The following is a 17545-nucleotide window of genomic DNA, read 5'->3' on the forward strand; positions in this document are numbered from 1 at the left end:
GGTGCCAGGTCTATATTCAACAGAAGGATCCAAGAGAAAAAAGCACTAGCGAGCGGCTTGCCCCATAGCTACTCTTATCTGATCCGCAGAAGCCGCCATGTTGTTTACACCGAACAGTCGCTTCTCGTTGTCACACTTCAATCCGCCTCAAAGCCAACTCTGATTGGTTCGGTCGCTTGGAAAACTACTACAAATTTTCTCTGAGAGGGATAACTCTAGCCTGTTACGTCTCTCTGTGAAACAGGCTAGAGTATATATATATATATATATGTATATACTGTATGTCTAGGCATATTACATTTTATAAAAGCACTTGTGCCTTGGGGGGTGAGCTCAGAGGAGGAGCTCCCTCCATGGATTCCCTCAGCCACTGGCCCTCCTAAACCTCTGCCTTCGTTAGAGGTGGCGGTGCTGGGCCAGAACCCGTTTTGCGGGAATCCACAGCCATCTTTCTGTTGGCTGAGTAGAAGTCTGTCCTAGTTTAAATAGGCTTAGTTAATTAACAGAACAGGATATATATGAGAAGTAATTTATGTGTGTGTGAAAACAGAATTATGTTAGGGATAAAACAAGTCAAACAGCCACTTACGGGAATATTTACTTTACAATGTAGAACATGCTCAAAATGACGGACCCCCATGAGACAGTGCCGAGGTTTTACCTGTTTCAACAATGTTTTTATGTTTCATCTTAAACTGCTGCCAAGTGCGCTTCTCCCCCGTGGGGTTGCACTTAAATGAAATAAACTAATAGGCTCCCACTCAAGCAGTTCCCCTGTGATATTACAGTGATTGCAACAGGACTACATTTAAACTTATGCACTGACCCGAGCCGCAATGTTCTCCCGCACCGCCTCCCTCTCTTTTGCTGCTGCTGCTGCGGTGTAAACCTGCTCAAACTCACCGTATGAGCGCATTAATGTTTCCAATTCCACTTGTAGCGTAGCCCTCCTCTTCCCCGTTGCTATGGTGACTCGTCAAATCAAGGCTCCATTGATGCTTTTATACTTGTGGCGCACGCGCTTAACTTCAGGTCAAACTACTCCGAGTTGATCAAACTAACTCAAATCAGCTGTTTTGGAAACGAAAACTCAGAGTTTCCTATCTCAGAGTAGATCAACTCAGAGTTCAGGGTTAGACTCAGAGTTTTTTGAACCTGCTTTGTGAAACGGATCCCAGGATGGTTTCGCGAGGCAAATCATTTCTAGCATTATAGTCAATGTCAATGTGTGACAACGGTGTACAAATTATTGCTCTAATTTGTCTGTGAGTCAGCCACAAGCCCACTGGTTACATGCTGAAGACACTTGAAGCTCACAAATACTGCTTAACTTAATACCGTGGCAGATTTGACATCTAAAAATCTTCTCTGCGGTTCACTTAAACACACAAGGCTAAGATAAAGTATTAGTAGTATAAGTATCATGGTTTTATTTCACAAACCGAATAGTTGTATGTAGTACTTTCTCCCTTCTTTTTGTTTTCACAGAATTATTTTGGGTGAGATCTGATTGGCCACCTTAGTCTGAAACCTGCAGCAGCATCTTTAAGGGGCTGTAGCAGGCTCTAGCTTAAAGCTAAAGCGACGGTGATGTTGGTATAAGAAACTAGACGATCTAAGGAATTTGGTACCAGCCAATAACATGCTACATAAACAAAAGCCTGAAGGACAGGGGTCGCAGGTTGGGAAACCAACAGTGTCCTTTCTGCTGTCACAGTTTTTGCCAATTTGGTGAGAAACTTGCTGAAGCAGCAGTCTTTTTGAATACACTGACTGCCTCCCAAGATGTATTCTCTACAAATGAGTCTAATCATAAACCCATAATTTGTGCAGTGAACAAGTCAAAAGCGACGAGCAAATTACCTCTAAAATGACAGGTTTATTTCAGATCCCAGACGAGCCCCCACTTGTTACGTACCCATTAACAAAAGCTTGAGGGACAGTGATAGCAGGTTGGGAAACTAACAAAAAAACACCTGCACATAACATAAATATGGGTCAACTAGTGGGCTTTGAAAGATGACTGGAGAAATAAAAACAGTCACCCACTGATTCTATCAAAATTACAGATAAACAAAAGAATTTGACCCAGAAACAAAAGGTGCAGTGGGAATCACTTGACAGGGGAACAAAAATCCCTTAACTAATAACACACACCTACAACTCACGTAAAGAACCGAGCCCACTTGAGCCTCTGAACGAAGAAATAGCAGGTCCGCCGGTATATTAGTTGCCCCAGTTAAAAAAGTCTGGATATGCCACTGCATTGAGGTTGATTCTCCATTGTCAGCTTACCTGTTGACACCTGATAGTCAGTAATTTCCTAGTCTGGTCACTGTAGTTTTGCTCATACAGTACTCAAAGAAAGTGCTAGTAAAGTAAAGTACTCATCGTCTCCCACATCTCAAGGAGAGGGATCAGGAATCAGGGAAAGCCACACAATATCATTCAAAACAGGCCGGCTGGAAATGCAACAGTCTTTCCAGAGTCCTTCCTCTATTTCTGATTTATGCAAACATTTTTAACAACGATAGATCAACAGCAGCACTATGGGTCAGAGGAACGGTCACCTCATATAGCTGTGCCATACGAAGGCTAGAGGAGTTTCAGCCTGAGGGCGCAGGTTGCTCTCTGCCCCCCTATCTCCAATGGGGCCAAAGACAATGGAGCCTCTGAGGTCAAAGTTCGAGACAGGGAAGCCTTCTATAGAATAACTCTAGGGCCATACAGGATGGTACAAGATCGAACAAATAGTTTAACAGATAAAACATTACTCATATGTCTAATGAGCAAAGTATATGGATCCTAAAGTACCACATCAGTCCAGCGGTTTGTTTAAGTTCTTTATTTATGCTCTCACTCACTCATGCTCTCATTCTCATGAAACAAACCACAATATAACAACAGATTTGAACTGAACGGTTTTCTATACAGGTGACTTAAATTATGAAACAGAAAGTGTACAGCTATCACTACCAAATTTAAGGCAGAATTCCACACAGAAGTGGTCAAAATATTTGATATTGATATAATTCTGACCCCTTATTAGTTTCTCTAATCAACTAAGAACCATCAATTAGACAATGGGAAAAGAACATCTACTGTACAACAAAAACCTGCCTTCAACACTGACTTCATGTTAGTAATATATTAGTAACATTTTACATGAATAAAATATACTATGTATTATACATTGTTAAGACTCTTTACCGTTTATTACATGTTTCCCTTCCCAGAAAAAAGGTATTATTGCATCTCTAGAAGTAACCATGGCCCTGCGGCGAGACAGTGAAGTCTGTTTCACCATCGTGCAGGGTTTTCTTTTGTTTTTTAACAATTAGCTTCAGATGCTAACACATTGAGGGGTCATTTGGATAGGAGATCACATGTCCATGGATGACACTTACTGACAAGATGACAGAGTATGCAGGTGGAAAAACACAAGAGCTTCCTGTAAAGTCACTCAAGTTCAGCATCAACAAATTTTATGAGTTTTAAAAAAAGCCAAGGCCAAGTAGCTAAATGTAGCCTACTGAAAGTCACAGAAGTATGGTGAAATGCTAGCCTGAAAATGTTTTCCAATAAGCTTCCCCTGACGTGTACTGAGGAGAAGAAACTGTTTATTTTGGTTAATGCTTATTCACTTTTCTTTGTAAGACGTGAAGACCGATACCCCTCTCATGTCTGTACGCTAAATATGAAGCTATCGCTAGCTCACGGCCAAGAAATAGCAAAACCAAACCAAATTTGGGAAGAGCCAGCCTAGCTGTTTCACTATTTTCAGTCTTTATGCTAAGCTAGGCTAGATGCACATTTTCAGTCTTTATGTTAAGCTAAGCTAGCTAGTACAAACATAAGAGCAGGCTAGTATCGATCTTCTCTTTTAAAAGAAAATGATTAAGTGTGTTCCCAACTATTCCTTTAACTTGTTTGGGGAAATGCTTCAGTGGAGAGACATTTATATGAAAAACAGCAATGGAGAAGACGCTGGAGTGATATGAGTTGTCACTGTCACAAAAACATTAAGATATAGGCTACAGAATATATAAAATGTATATTTAATACTTTCAAAAAATTACTAGATTCTCTATATAGCCAACAGTTTTAGATACCAGTGAAATATATTAGTATTGGCAAATATCTACTTTTTAGGTTTTCTATTGTGAAGTGTATCAAGTCAATGGAGGCCTTAAATACTGCACACATTTGCAGTTTGCTGCGGCAGGTTTTTAAAGGACAACTCACAACTGTTGCTCTTGGAAAAATATAAAAAGCATACAAAATACAAATAAAGTCGATTTAAAAATTGTTTAAAATTTGTACTTAATTGGCCCATTGAGACAGCAGTTACTGCACGTGTCATATAATCCTGGCTTCCTTCTGTTGCTGGTATCACCAAACATTGATATACATAGAAAAAGAACACAAATGTGTCTCAGTTCCCCGTGTTAATACTGTTTCTAACAAATTCTTTGTTTCACACAACTTGCACACAGACTTACATGACAAAAACACAGTGTAGCACAGTACAAAGGTGGTTGAGTGTGGCACAGTATAGTTTTTTTTTTTTTTTTTTTATCTACTGATTGACAGCACAGTGACACCACCAGTATGTGTCATCACAAACTTGTCTCCCGGTCCAAGCTCTTCTCATGCCTCCGGCGTTTGTGTCGCTTTTCGCCGCCACAACTGCATGGAAAAAATGAACCAAGCAAAATATTAAATAGAGACAAAAACAAATGCAGTGTCGGAAATTGATCGTCAGGAATTCAAGACACGTGCAGAGTGCAGATGCGTTGCCAGCTGACTGAGAATGACAGTAATCAAACAGCATGCAAATTTGCCTCATGAAGCTTAATAGCAGTTTGCCCTTCACTTCAGTGTCTTGTAGTAGTCGTGTTTCCATTCAATTGCTGCAAATTTTACTTTTATAGTTATGTCGTAAAAAAGAAATTCAAATTAGGCACGTTTCTATCAATTGGTTTGGAGCGAATAAACTAGGCTACAGATGGATTGCATTCCTAACTTTTTCTTTATCCAGTTTGAAACTTTAACTTTCAAACTAGGCTACACTTTACACACGTCCTCAGGTAAACAGACTAGAAGAAGTGGAGGTCACACACCACGGACAAAACAAGCCTTCTTTCAATTAGGCAAGTTTGAATTCTACTTAGGCTACATGGTGGTGTAGTGGTTAGCACTGTCGCCTCACAGCGAGAAGGTTCCAGGTTCGCACCCCGACTGGTGCCTTTCTGTGTTGAGTTTGCATGTTCTCCCCGTGTCTGCCTGGGTTCTCTCCGGTTTCCTCCCACACTCCAAAGACATGCACGTGTTAGGTTAACTGATGACATTGAAATTGCCTGTAGGAGTGAATGGTTGTCTGTCTCTGTTCGTCTCTATGTGCCCTGTGATAGACTGGCGTCCTGCCCAGGGTGTACCCCGCCTCACGGCCAATGTCAGCTGGGATCGGCTCCAGGCGACCCCGACAGGGACAAGCGGTTGAAGATGAATGATGAATTCTTCTTTCATGTCACCTAATATTAGCAATATCTCATGCTGTCCGGAGATTAAGGAAAATTAAGGAAATTATTCTAATGCGACAGCGGAAACAGCTTATTGTTCACGTAAGTTGAATGTTCACTATGTCAAAACTCATTCCGCGTACGCGTTTCCGAATCCTGTTTAGTGCATCAAGGTAAAAAACACCTCAAGTGAGCCTATAAACATACTTCGTTTTTTTATCAAATTTTATGGAAACACGGCTATTGAAATAGGGCTATGACTGTGTGAGATAAAGAGCTATACATTTTTACTAACTTACAGCTTTTACGACACGCAAAGGGCATCATAAAATGTGCCCTTGAAGTAACATGCACACCCAGGCCATGCTGCGTTGTCAATCCACCGACATCCATTCATTACTGATTTATCTTTGTTTTATTTCATCACTGACCAACAGCGTTTCATCATGCAACAATAAACAGTCATTCACAGTAAACAGGAGACACAGCACAAGACTCTCCATGCTGACAGGGACATGGGAACAACTTACCTTTGGGATATCAGCTTCTGAGAGGTTAGGAAGGGGAGCTTAGGGGTGGAATGGAATGAGAGAGGCAGGCAGGAGACACCGTGTTAGTCTACTCTGTGGGAACTCTGTGAGGGCAGGGCTGCTCTTAGATAAACCTGTTTTATCTAAACATACTAGCTCCTCAGTTTCTTGGAAAAATAAAAAGTCAATGTTCCATAACATTTCAATAATAAACACCTGCCACTGCATGCTTTAAAGGGACACTGTGTAGCGTTTTAAGAAATGTATTACCTCGAATTAACGTCTTTATTAATAAATAAGTCCTTGTTGGTGTACAATTACATCTGCCAACAATCTGACTTATCCTTCTGAGCGAATGATTTCTTATCTGTATTTACATAGGACGGGTAAGCTCTATGGAGGCTTCCATGTCCTTTCGGTCTGTAAAAAACTATGAACGGCTGAGAGGGACATAAAGCACTACTTAGTACTGGTAAGTCTAAGCGCGTGTTCACTCAGAGCCAGCGTGACTGTGGAAGACTGGAGATGCAGCTCAGCGAGACGCGCTTGTCACTGCCCCGGCAAATTTGAAGGCCTGCACTGTGCTTTTGTTTATAATGCAAGAAGTTGAAGTTTGTTTGAAACAGCGTTCCTCTAGCCTGGGAATACCCATGCTGCCTTGCACGCAATTTTATTTTGCATTGCTCGGCAGCCTGGATTCCATGGGCCCAATTTTAACAAGTAGCAATAGTCACTGTATACACGAAGCCATTGTGTACATATGAATCTCTGACCCATCGTCTTCTTCCTCGTAAAAATTTCTGTCGCTCTACATACGTCATCTGGTATAATTGATACGGTTGGTTCTGAGCTACGTTCAGACGCATTTGATAAGACATTCGTAGCGCCCAATAAAAGGCTCTAGGCAATCATAAACCACGCCTCAAATACGGGGAAATATATGGGTGGTTCCCAGGCTAACGTACCTCATCACCCGAAAGAAAGTTTCAAAGAGTATTGGATGACATGTTGTGATAGCTTCTTGGCACGTAGCGCCTACCGTAGTTGCAACCAGGTTGACGCAATATACAATTTTACCACAAGATGGGAGAAAAACCTACACAGTGCTCCTTTAATACCCATTTGGCCCTTAAAAACATGAAAACATAAGACATTTTTACCCTGCGAAAATACATTGGAATCAATAAGTCTCTATGCAGCATTTTGGTATTCAAGCCCTCTGATATCTGGTATCTGAGAGAAATGCGGATAAGGAGGCTCACCTCTTAGCGCTTGGTTCCTTCTTTGTGCTCTCACTTGGGTTGACACTCTTCCACACATTTCCGAAAGATCCTTTAGACATCTCATCAGTGATGTTCACCGTGGCCGGGTCGCTCCTTCAAAAACATACAATTATTATTTCACTTTTCATGTGAAGTTTTCTCCTAAGAAACATGCACGCCTATGGATAAAAGGGATGAGAAAGCTAGCAACAGATAATTACAGGTAATATTCGCATTAAACTACCTGTTATAGAATTTTCAAAGACATAGTTTCGTTTTAGAGAGTTATAGTTTATATGAAGCTACAGCGAAAAGACTGTTACAGCTCAAGAATTTCGACATTTTGGCATATTTAACAGTAAAACATCTCAATACTAAAGCTAAATACCACTGACGACTACATTCAAGCAGCTGTAATTGCTCTGAGTTTTAGTTGCTCAAGTGCTGTACTTATGTACTATTTGCATGTACTTGTGGCAATTTACATGAATATTTCATCACTGACAACACTGCCTTTGAAGGATGCTTGGGCAACTTAAATGCAGAATAGGATTCCAGGTCAAATGGACTTACTTGTAATGTCCCTCCAGTGGCACTTGTACAATGCCTTCTTCCTCTGCAATAATACTGTGCTCCTCCTGAAGAAAGAGGCAAAAGAGAACATCTGAAACATAGCAGCTTTGCAGTGGTGGGAATCTGAAGTCATCAGAGTTGGCATTTGCTGTAGCACTGTACCTCCTCTTCTGCATCCTCCAGTTTCTTCTTCTTCCACTCGGGCATCAGGTCGTCCAACCAACTCAGTTCTCTCTTGGTGAAGATGAAGTCTAGCAGCTTACGAATGAACACCAAGGCCAAGACCTGACGCCGCAAAATCAGACAGATACCAACCGATCAAGTACATTGAGCACACAAGTATAAGTGCATACGCAAATCCACCGTGGTTACCATCATGGGGAAGACGATAGCAGCCTTGGAGGTCTTGATGACCCAGAGCAGGACCAAGCAGCTGAGCTGGACGATGGTAAAGAGGTGAACCTTCCTCAGCGGGACGTGACGAAGGTAGATGAAGTCCGGCTGGTGTTTGGCCGGCATGCCGAACAGCTTTATGCGGTCAAAGAACTGCACAGATGCAAACAGACGCCAACTCATCCTGAATCTTTTTCTCCATTACTTTTTCTGATAAAATACCAGCAGGCAGTATTCCCAACTCACCTGAATGCCTCTGAGGGAGGAAGCGCCCATGTACAGAAAGACTCCGTACAGCACAGGCATGGGGATGAACTACAGACACACAGATAAATATTCAGGATCAGGACTAACACTATACAGATATACTTGGTTATTGACCTCTTGAAAAAATGATGTATGTTTTCACGATGTACACTGGAGATTAAAATTAGAGAACAAATCATAAACACTTGATTAAATCTGAAATACTGTGGCTATGCCATTGCTGTACTAGCATGTTTTTTTTTTTAATAACCGAGGCAATAGCCGAGATTTCAACAATGTTTTCTTCTCTAGGATTCAAAAATGTAGAGGAAGTGTAGAGGCCACAGCTTTGAAGGACTTCAGCACATCTGCGCCCACAGGACATCACTAGTTTCTCACACTGCTCTGGTTTGATCTGCGTCCATTCTGACTCAGTCTCTTCCACAGTTCAGTAACTATAGTGGGTTTCTTAGACATTATTTTGTTGCAAAGGGTTTTCCAGAGATTCTCTACTACTACTCACTGTTTTTTTCACAAAATAAAGGTTTTTGCTGAAGTGACTTTAAAAAAAAGCGGTGGCAGTGGATATTCTATCAAATTCTGAACCGTAAGAGATAACAGTATTTCAGAATTATAGTATTTTATCATTTGTTTTCTTATTTGGAGCCCCAGTGTAGGTGTATATATTGGTTTTATCCCCTGACCTTTAGCACAGAGGTCATAAAGACGGAGCAGCCCATCAGTGTGAAGATCATGAGGCCGGTGAAGCGCTGCTCTCGGATTCCCAGGAACTTGGGCTGCTCTCCGGGGGCCGAGCACTCCGACTCTAGCTTCAGGCTGTTAACGTGGGAGATGGAGAGCACGGTGGCCGCCACGAACCACGGCAGGCCCATCACCGAGCACACGCCCAGCATCACCCCCACCACAAACAGGTCCAGGTGGTAGCCGCAGCCTTTCTGCAGGGGCCGAACAAGGACAGTGGGGTTTAGATACAGCAGAGTTAATAATAAATTATTTGAAAGGGAAAAGCTCTCTGTTATTGCCTGACCCTCTTAAAGAAAACCAGAGGTCAGGGTCAACAACACAATAGCAGCCCTGGAGCAGGAATAACCTTTCCAAGAGGCAGACTGGGATTCATTAAAACATGTTGCACCAGTAGGCAAGAAAATGCAACCAATCCCATGTGATTTTACAGAGCATAACACATAGATGTGTCTGTTAAAAAGGCATGTTTGGAGTGATTTTGCGATGTTAAATGAAACTCTCGAAATACCTTTAGTTTGTGCTCCTTCCTGTTGATAATGACGGCTGTGATCTGCTGGTCCATAAAGATTAGGATGGTGCAGAGCAGAGCAGGGATGAAGGTGATGATGGTAGTCCACCAAGGGTTGGGCCCCACAGGGTTTATAAGCCAGCCGCGATCATCCCTGGTTGGCTGGGGAGGGTGAGAAAAAGAAGGTAAAAATAAGAAAAAGAAAGTGACAATATGTAGAGAAAATACACACACATGACGAGGAAAAAGGTTGTGAAACTGGACTGCTACAAAACCCTTTGTCCTCTTGAGGCATCTGGTTCCACACTGGCAAAGCTGTTTGTTTGTTTCTTATGTTATGGGGAAAAGAATCTGTTTCTGACCTTATGTCAATCCCACATCTCCCTCCCATCGTCACAACTTCTCACCTAGACTGAGTTATTTAGCTTGCAGAGTGCATCTCTTGCTGCATTCCCATGCACTCTTCCAACCATTATGTTTTAAAGTCTATGCTTCCGACAACATACAACTTTATACTTTTGTAATTAGAATGTCCAACACTGGGGTGACAAAGCACTTTTTAGGTTTGGCAGCTGAACACCCTTCGTCACTGTTTCCAAGGAACTCTTTCCTATGTTGACGTTATGATTTCTTATGGCTGATTTCTCATGGGGGAATTGTTGTGTCTCTGTATATCATAACTAAATCAGTGTGGTCTTGAGCTACTCTCCCATAAGTGTCCTGAGATAACTTTGGTATTTTGACACTATAAATAATACTTAATTGATTTGAATTTTAGATCTGCCTCTGTACAAAAACAAAAATGTATCTTTTTTTCCCACCAGACGGGCACCTCAGATGGATGGTTGCTGGGGCAACTTTAACGACAACAAATACTTATTTGATTAACTCAACTATTCATGGACGACCAAATAATTGACAGTTTAATGAAAGTTGTACAAGACAGTTTTTCCAAAATGATTTAGATTGCTTGAACAAAATAATCTTCCCACCATCTGAAGTGCATTTCAAGCATTTTTTTTGTATTCGTACAATCCTCTTTTGACAAATTCTGCAAAGTTTAAGCATCTGGAGAGTCAATCAAAAAGGGAAAAAAAACGACTGAATCATGGCAAGTCACTGATTTGGAAGTCGAACAACTGCAGGTTGACAAAGTTGAACATGCACATCGCAAGCTAACAGGCCACAATGAAATGTAAAGCGGTCGCTCAGATTCAAGAATTGTTTGGACTGTTTTTGATACCTGCGTTAGTGAAGTAGCACTCCTCGGCCAATCTACTGGCACTCTGCATCCGCATACAGGTATATCAATATTAAAACAACATGACCAATGGCAGGCATCAAAATCTTATTTACATTGCTACTGTGCATGCATTTGTCTTTGCCTTTTACATTTCAAGCTCTAAACCTAAAAGATATCGAATAGATGCGCACAGTAGCTTTCAAGTGGACTTACTTTGAACTTGCTGGGGACCTGTAATTTAGGAGAGGGGATCCCCAAGCCATAATCTACAAGAACCATAGTAAGGATGGTGATGAAGACAGCAAAGTCACTGATGATGGCCCGCACCTGGAAGGGAACAGACACACTTTTCAGACAACGTCTATGTTAAAATAGTAGAGACAAACCTCTTCATGTGCTGGATCAAAAAAAACAAAGTGGAGGCAAAAGTCAGAGCATTAGAAATATCTGATAACTCCCAGCTAATCTTATTTTACAGGTTTTAGAGTCCCTTTGTTTTAAAAAGCAAGACTTTATTGTCTTTTTTTTTAAACATAGAGCAGATCTAGGTGCTATATAAGTACTGTGAAAGTATCCAAACGCTCAATCCACAGAGAAATGCACACAGCCCACATTCAGAAACTGGGCCTTTTAAACGTGCCGTCAGGAGAGTAGAGTTGTAATATCACAACTATACTAAATAGACATAGAAAGTGCCAAGACAATGTCATTACACTGTCGTTACAGTCATTCCTCGGCTGCAATGATAGTGCAGAGAGGCAGAGACCGTAGATGTGGAAGACAGGGAGACCCAATCAGAGCAGACTTTTCTGGGAGGGGGTCTTAAAGAGACGGGTGCTAAAACGGAGCGTTTCAGACAGAAAGTGAATACAGGTATATTCAGACTTAGACTTCTCTTTATTGATTTTTTTGGGATGACTTCCGCAAGAAATTGAAAATGAAGACAGACAGTATGAGAACAATGCTCTAGTAGAATCCAAAAATACATGTATGAACCTGAAAATGAGCATAATATGTCCCCTTTAATATAATTATATTTGATTGTCTCTCTGTTGATTCAGCCCCATTTTGTATTCTTTATTTTGTTAGTCCATTGTTTGCACTTTCTTGTTGTATATTTGTATTATCTATTTTGTCTATGTACTATATTTTCATGTAGTCAATTCTATGATCATTGTTTTCTTTTTGGATAATGTGTGTAATATATTTTGCTCTTTCAATAGAGACATGTTCTGTAACTTATACAGGAGTATCAAACAGCGTTTTCCAGCTCTGCTCTGATTGGTCAGAGAGTGGACTGACTCAACCACCTGAGTTCTGTGTTTTGTTTCTATAGATCTTGTTCTGCATGAAGATATTTATTTATTATTTTGATCTTTGTTGGACAGAAATATTGCACTGGTAAATAGAATTTACTGAGAGCTATAAAAAAACGAATCAGTTGCAGATCATTTGTGTGTTTTTACATCTAAACATTGCACCACAGCCGGACTACAGCATGATATTCATCACCACGAGGCGGCGCTGCTATACTACAGATTCGTTTGCCAGCATCACACCACACATTAGCTCATGAGTGTCATCTCAATGATAAATCATAGAAATCGCACACATAGAATGGCATCCCAGACTGCAGGATTGCTGCTGTGACACAAAACAACCAATAGATGGCAGCATAATCAATCTAAAATGACACAGACTGTTCTGAGGCAGAGCCATGGCATGTCAACCAATTTCAGCCCCATTACAAAATAAGGAGTGAATAGAGGGCAGCAGAATCAACGAAGCTTTTGCATTTACCATACATTTGAAGACAGTGTCAAAGAGGAACTCTGAAAGTGTGTGCCTTTCATAGTAAGAAGAAGTTGTATGTTTGTGTTATTTCGGGAAGACCTGTGTGATAGACTGTGTGTTGCTTACTTTGGTTGGGAAGTAGCGGCTCGTCTTGAACTCCTTGAGGAAGGCGGACATGAAGACGGTGGAGAAGAAGAGGACCACGCACCAGAAGAGGACGTCTGGGACGTAGGGGCCGTGGGGGCCGCAGGCGCTGCCCTCAAACTCCCCGTGAAACATCTCGCACTCCTACTGGCACCAGAGGACACAGCGATGATGATGATGATGATGATGATGGTGATGATGATGATGATGCCATTAAAAAATGATTAGAATGGCAATGACGGATGCCGGCGTCAGGGGTGAATTAGTGAAGTCTGACCAATCTGCTACGTTCACTTTTGATTTATTCAGCTCTATGCTTTAAATATCAATAAAGTACATGATTCATCCATTTGCACACAACCCAAATGGCCTCCCGTGCCTCTCTATTTGCTGCTATACGTCTACGAGCGCGTGTAGGAGTTATACGGCATGCTGCCACTGGCGTGAATTATTTGTGTCTGACAGTGAGAGGATCCACTTTTCACACTTCGTCTCCATGCTCATTCTGCATGGCTAAATCCTGTGAAATCCTGCCCACATGTTCTTAATCCCCGCCTAGACTTATGACGCCTCGTGATGAAGCAAAGTGTGGGAGACACAACGCGGTGCCAGAGACGGTAAGAAATATCCCCAACTTTCCAGGGTATTTGGTTTGTGTGTTAAATCGAGGCTGGGTGTGATCAAATGTGCTATTTCTATCAGTGTTGGCTTTTTCCTCTTCTCTCCTCCACTCATGATCACACCGTGACTGCTATTTCTTATCAGCTTAGAGATAAAGAGCATCATTAGAAGTCTACTTGAAGACAAGGTGTAACGATCTCGAGGCGATGGATAAGCCTATTTCTGTGTAACTTATGTACAGCTATTTTTGCTATAATGTATTCCAAATGTTCCTTACCTTGACCTCCAGCATGGTCCAGTTGACCTGGGAGGCTGTGATATTGCTCTCGTCCCAGAACCGCAGAGTCTCATTGCTGGGGTTAATGGGCTCCACGCACGCACACCTATGGAGGACAATTCTATTTAGTTTTCTTAAATACTTTTTAAAGGAGAAAGTCAAACTTACAAACAAGCAATATGGCTGTCAATTCTGAAATATCAGTAAAACTAATAATAATTAGTTTTAATAAAATCACTTTAAAAAATCGTTGGGTTCACAAATAGGTACACACTATTGTGCACATATAACCATAACCTTATATTAGTACGAGAGCTCAATCAGACTGGATTCTGAGGCTGATACTGATCATTTTCTTTTTGATTAGAATCCTATACATTTATTCTCCACATGTTGTAACCAAGATGTGTACCTAGCAGGACATCCCTAGTAGTGAATCATAGTGAATTTTAATTAATGACTACACTCATAAACATACATAATACTTTTTTGGTTCACCACATCAACAGTCATAAAACATTATACATGTGACTTATAAGGAAATATAAGTTAAAGTGTGTAATGAATGCTCTCAGTGGTGTATCCAGACTCTTTTTTTTTTCTGGGGTGGCCCAAGTCGGGCACTTGAAGTTCTGACGGGACATGAGGGCCCGCTGACTATTTGTCTTTCAGAGACTGTTGTGGGCTCGGTTGTAAAGCTAGAGTGAAGATGTTTGTTGAATACAAACAATTGGTCTCTAGTTCGCTGCTGTAAAGTTTCATGAGGCTGTGATTATCCAAAAAAATGTCTCACTACATAAAATGGCTACTATAGGGACTAACATCATCACGCATGAACATAGTTGGGCTCATTGAATCCACAAGAGCCTCAGCTTTCCAGTCATACCAAATGTATGCAATTCAAGACTGTTAAGGGACCCCTGTATGCAGAAATATTCTAACACACCATTTTAGAATAGGCAAAAATAGCACATTTGTACTGCATGGTTTTTGCTCCTGCTTTCCAATAACTATACGTTCTCATGGCTGTAAAGGAGTGACTCGTGGGTACCCAGAGGACACATTTTTATTCAAATATCTTGAGGTCAGAGATCAAGGGACCCCATTGAAAATGACCATGGCAGTTTTTCTCCCACTCGTCTTTTTCGCCCCCTGCACCGATAAGCTAGCATGTTATTGGTTCATACCAAATTCCTTAGATTGTTTAGTTTATTATACTAACATCACCTTCACCTTAGCTTTAAGCTGGAGCCTGGTCAGTTTTCTTACTGGGGTAGCTGATGCCACCACAGGCCACCCCCAAGAAATACCCCTTGACTAGTTATACAGTAGAGGTTGACTAATGGGGCTTATAATACATCATGATTACCTTTACACACACCTCAACAATCAGTATTTTGAATGCATTATAATTTACTATGAATTACTTTTACTTTACCAATGAATATGCAATTAAATATAAATATATAAGTCATTTTTAAGCTAAAATACCATACAGTCACTCTTTTCAGCTTCTGAAATGGGTGCTCTATATTTGTTCACAGATATTAAAACTAAATTAACTGGACAAAGAAATGCAGGTTTATAGTCAATAAGGGCTTTTAGAATTAGTGATAGGCATACTTTCTACATTTCTGACATGTTGTAGACCACAGAATTAATTGAATAATCCAGAAAAGAATAGGCAGTCCTCTATATTACACACCACTTCCAACAGCCACTAACATTAAATGACTTATTCTGCTGACATTTTACAACACTAATGTCTAAATGTCAGCATTCACTGCCGTCCACGCCAGAACAGACAACAACAGAAAGAGCTCTTGGCTTGACACAGTCAACAGCCAGTTTATTTGGTGGGATAACGCATGATGCTCCTGACACACACTCAACATGGGATTATTCATCATAAAGCGGGCAAAACCCATTATGGGAAAAACTGGACAGTGTGACTACTGTACTGCTGCACCATCTGTCGTTTGATGATGCAGCACATGACGACATCAATATCCATACATGTATAGACAAGTGTGTCAATGGATTATTTTCCTGTTTTATACTGAAGGAAACGTTACAATGGGCTGACTTTCAGGCAATTTCTAGAGTTACAGATTCATCTTCTTATCTATGATTTCTCAATGGATTCATGGTTGTTCATTAGAGATAAACATCAGAGATAACGATATCCATGGAAGCATGTATTATGTCTGGGTTTAGATTTGAGTTATTGATAAATTGCTCGATAAAATGTCAGAAAATAGTAAATCCAAATATGCATCTTCAACAAACAAAACAAAACAAAAGAAATGCAGCACTTGGATTTCAAAAGAGCACTTACGAGTACTGCGTTAGTTTCTGAAGGTTGTTGTTGTTATTGATGGGGTAGTGCACTCCCAGGTGTAACAGCTTCTCCAGGGCCTCGTAGATGAAGATGATGCAAATCAGCGCAGCGAAAGCCTCCTCAGTGAAGCGTGTGATGTAACAGACAAGCGAGCTGGCATCAGTGGCCACCAGCAGTAGACAAAAGAAGGCCGTCCACAGGCCAATGCAGGCCCTCAGGGAGAGGTAGGAGAGGCCATACTCCCTGAGAGAGACGGGATACATACGCAAGAGTGAAGGGAAAAGCAATTGGATATGGCATCCTTACTCAAGCAGAAGTGCACACATCCACCATCAACACTGACATATTCTGCGATCATAAAATCCTAATTTTCATTGGAAAAAAGAGAGAAAGAAGATAACCTACTTGCAGAACTTGAAGAGGATTTTCTCAAAGACAAGAACAGGCCCAGTGCTGCCCAGGATGGTGAGGGGCTGGCCGGCAAAAATAGAGTAGGCTATTCCAGTCATGGAAGCCCCGAACAGGGACTCTATAGCACTCTGGGAACAAAGGAAAGAACACATTCAACGGCTTAACATTCACTCAGTTTAACGCTGTGCTTTAACACAGAAGTGCTTTGAGCTACATGTTAACGCTAGCATAGCAACACACTAACAATGACAACAAGACAGTGATGTTTAGCAGGTATAGAGAGCCAAAGTGAAACAGCAAATTCTGAGTTTGGCTCAAGAAGTAAGAAAACCTCAGTCGCATTGTTAATTAATTTTTTTTTTTTTATGCAATTCTTACCTTTCTTTTAGTTTTACACTTTTCTTTTGTAATTTAAAAATGCTCAATAATCGTGTGATACACTAAAATGTAAAAGAAATCCACCAGGTGTTAAAACTCAAAATATTAAAATTTCTGATAAAAGTCTGCCCAATCATGTCATTCGGTCCAAATAAAAGTATTTGCAGAGCTTCCAGCCTGTCATCCGTCGCTCAGTTTCACTTGCGCTGCTCATTGCTGCGTTCCAGTGCCATGGGAAGTCCGAAGTTTCGGACCTCCAACTAGGAAAAGTGCGAATTCGGGGTAGGTCGATCTCCCTCAAATTGGATAGCAGGAGGTTCCACTTTGACAGGCATTCCAGTGCACTTTACCTAGTTGGAGGTCTGAAACTTTGGACTTCCCATGGCACAGGAACGTAGCCTTTTCCGACCACTGCACGTGTCGGGGGAGGAGGGAGCGTCAGTGGTCAGGCAGGGGGGAAGCGTGGGACTTTGGATGGAACCACTGTGACACATGCAAGATCGCTAAGAATTGCTTTAAGAAGCCTTTAACAAACAC

At 41.2% G+C, this 17545-nt stretch overlaps 1 protein-coding gene across 1 annotated transcript in view; it reads right to left on the reverse strand.

The window, feature by feature from the left end:
* Positions 1–4619: 4619 nt before the first annotated feature.
* The window catches only part of LOC310964815 (sodium-driven chloride bicarbonate exchanger-like), a gene marked incomplete at its 3' end in the record, with an annotated part of 51903 nt that continues 38977 nt past the window's right edge, over positions 4620–17545 (reverse strand). Inside the window, exons 14-26 of the mRNA XM_083938086.1 lie at positions 16625–16758; positions 16217–16462; positions 13879–13984; positions 12963–13124; positions 11256–11369; positions 9800–9961; positions 9231–9482; positions 8527–8595; positions 8260–8433; positions 8050–8172; positions 7888–7952; positions 7315–7428; positions 4620–4689 (exon numbers count right to left, since the gene is read on the reverse strand). Of these exons, the coding sequence (XP_083794212.1) occupies positions 4620–4689; positions 7315–7428; positions 7888–7952; positions 8050–8172; positions 8260–8433; positions 8527–8595; positions 9231–9482; positions 9800–9961; positions 11256–11369; positions 12963–13124; positions 13879–13984; positions 16217–16462; positions 16625–16758 (1791 nt within the window). The remainder of the gene's footprint in view (positions 4690–7314; positions 7429–7887; positions 7953–8049; positions 8173–8259; positions 8434–8526; positions 8596–9230; positions 9483–9799; positions 9962–11255; positions 11370–12962; positions 13125–13878; positions 13985–16216; positions 16463–16624; positions 16759–17545) is intronic.

The sequence above is a fragment of the Echiichthys vipera genome, assembly GCF_963691815.1.
Source record: "Echiichthys vipera genome assembly, chromosome: 23".
Lineage (NCBI taxonomy): Eukaryota > Metazoa > Chordata > Actinopteri > Perciformes > Trachinidae > Echiichthys > Echiichthys vipera.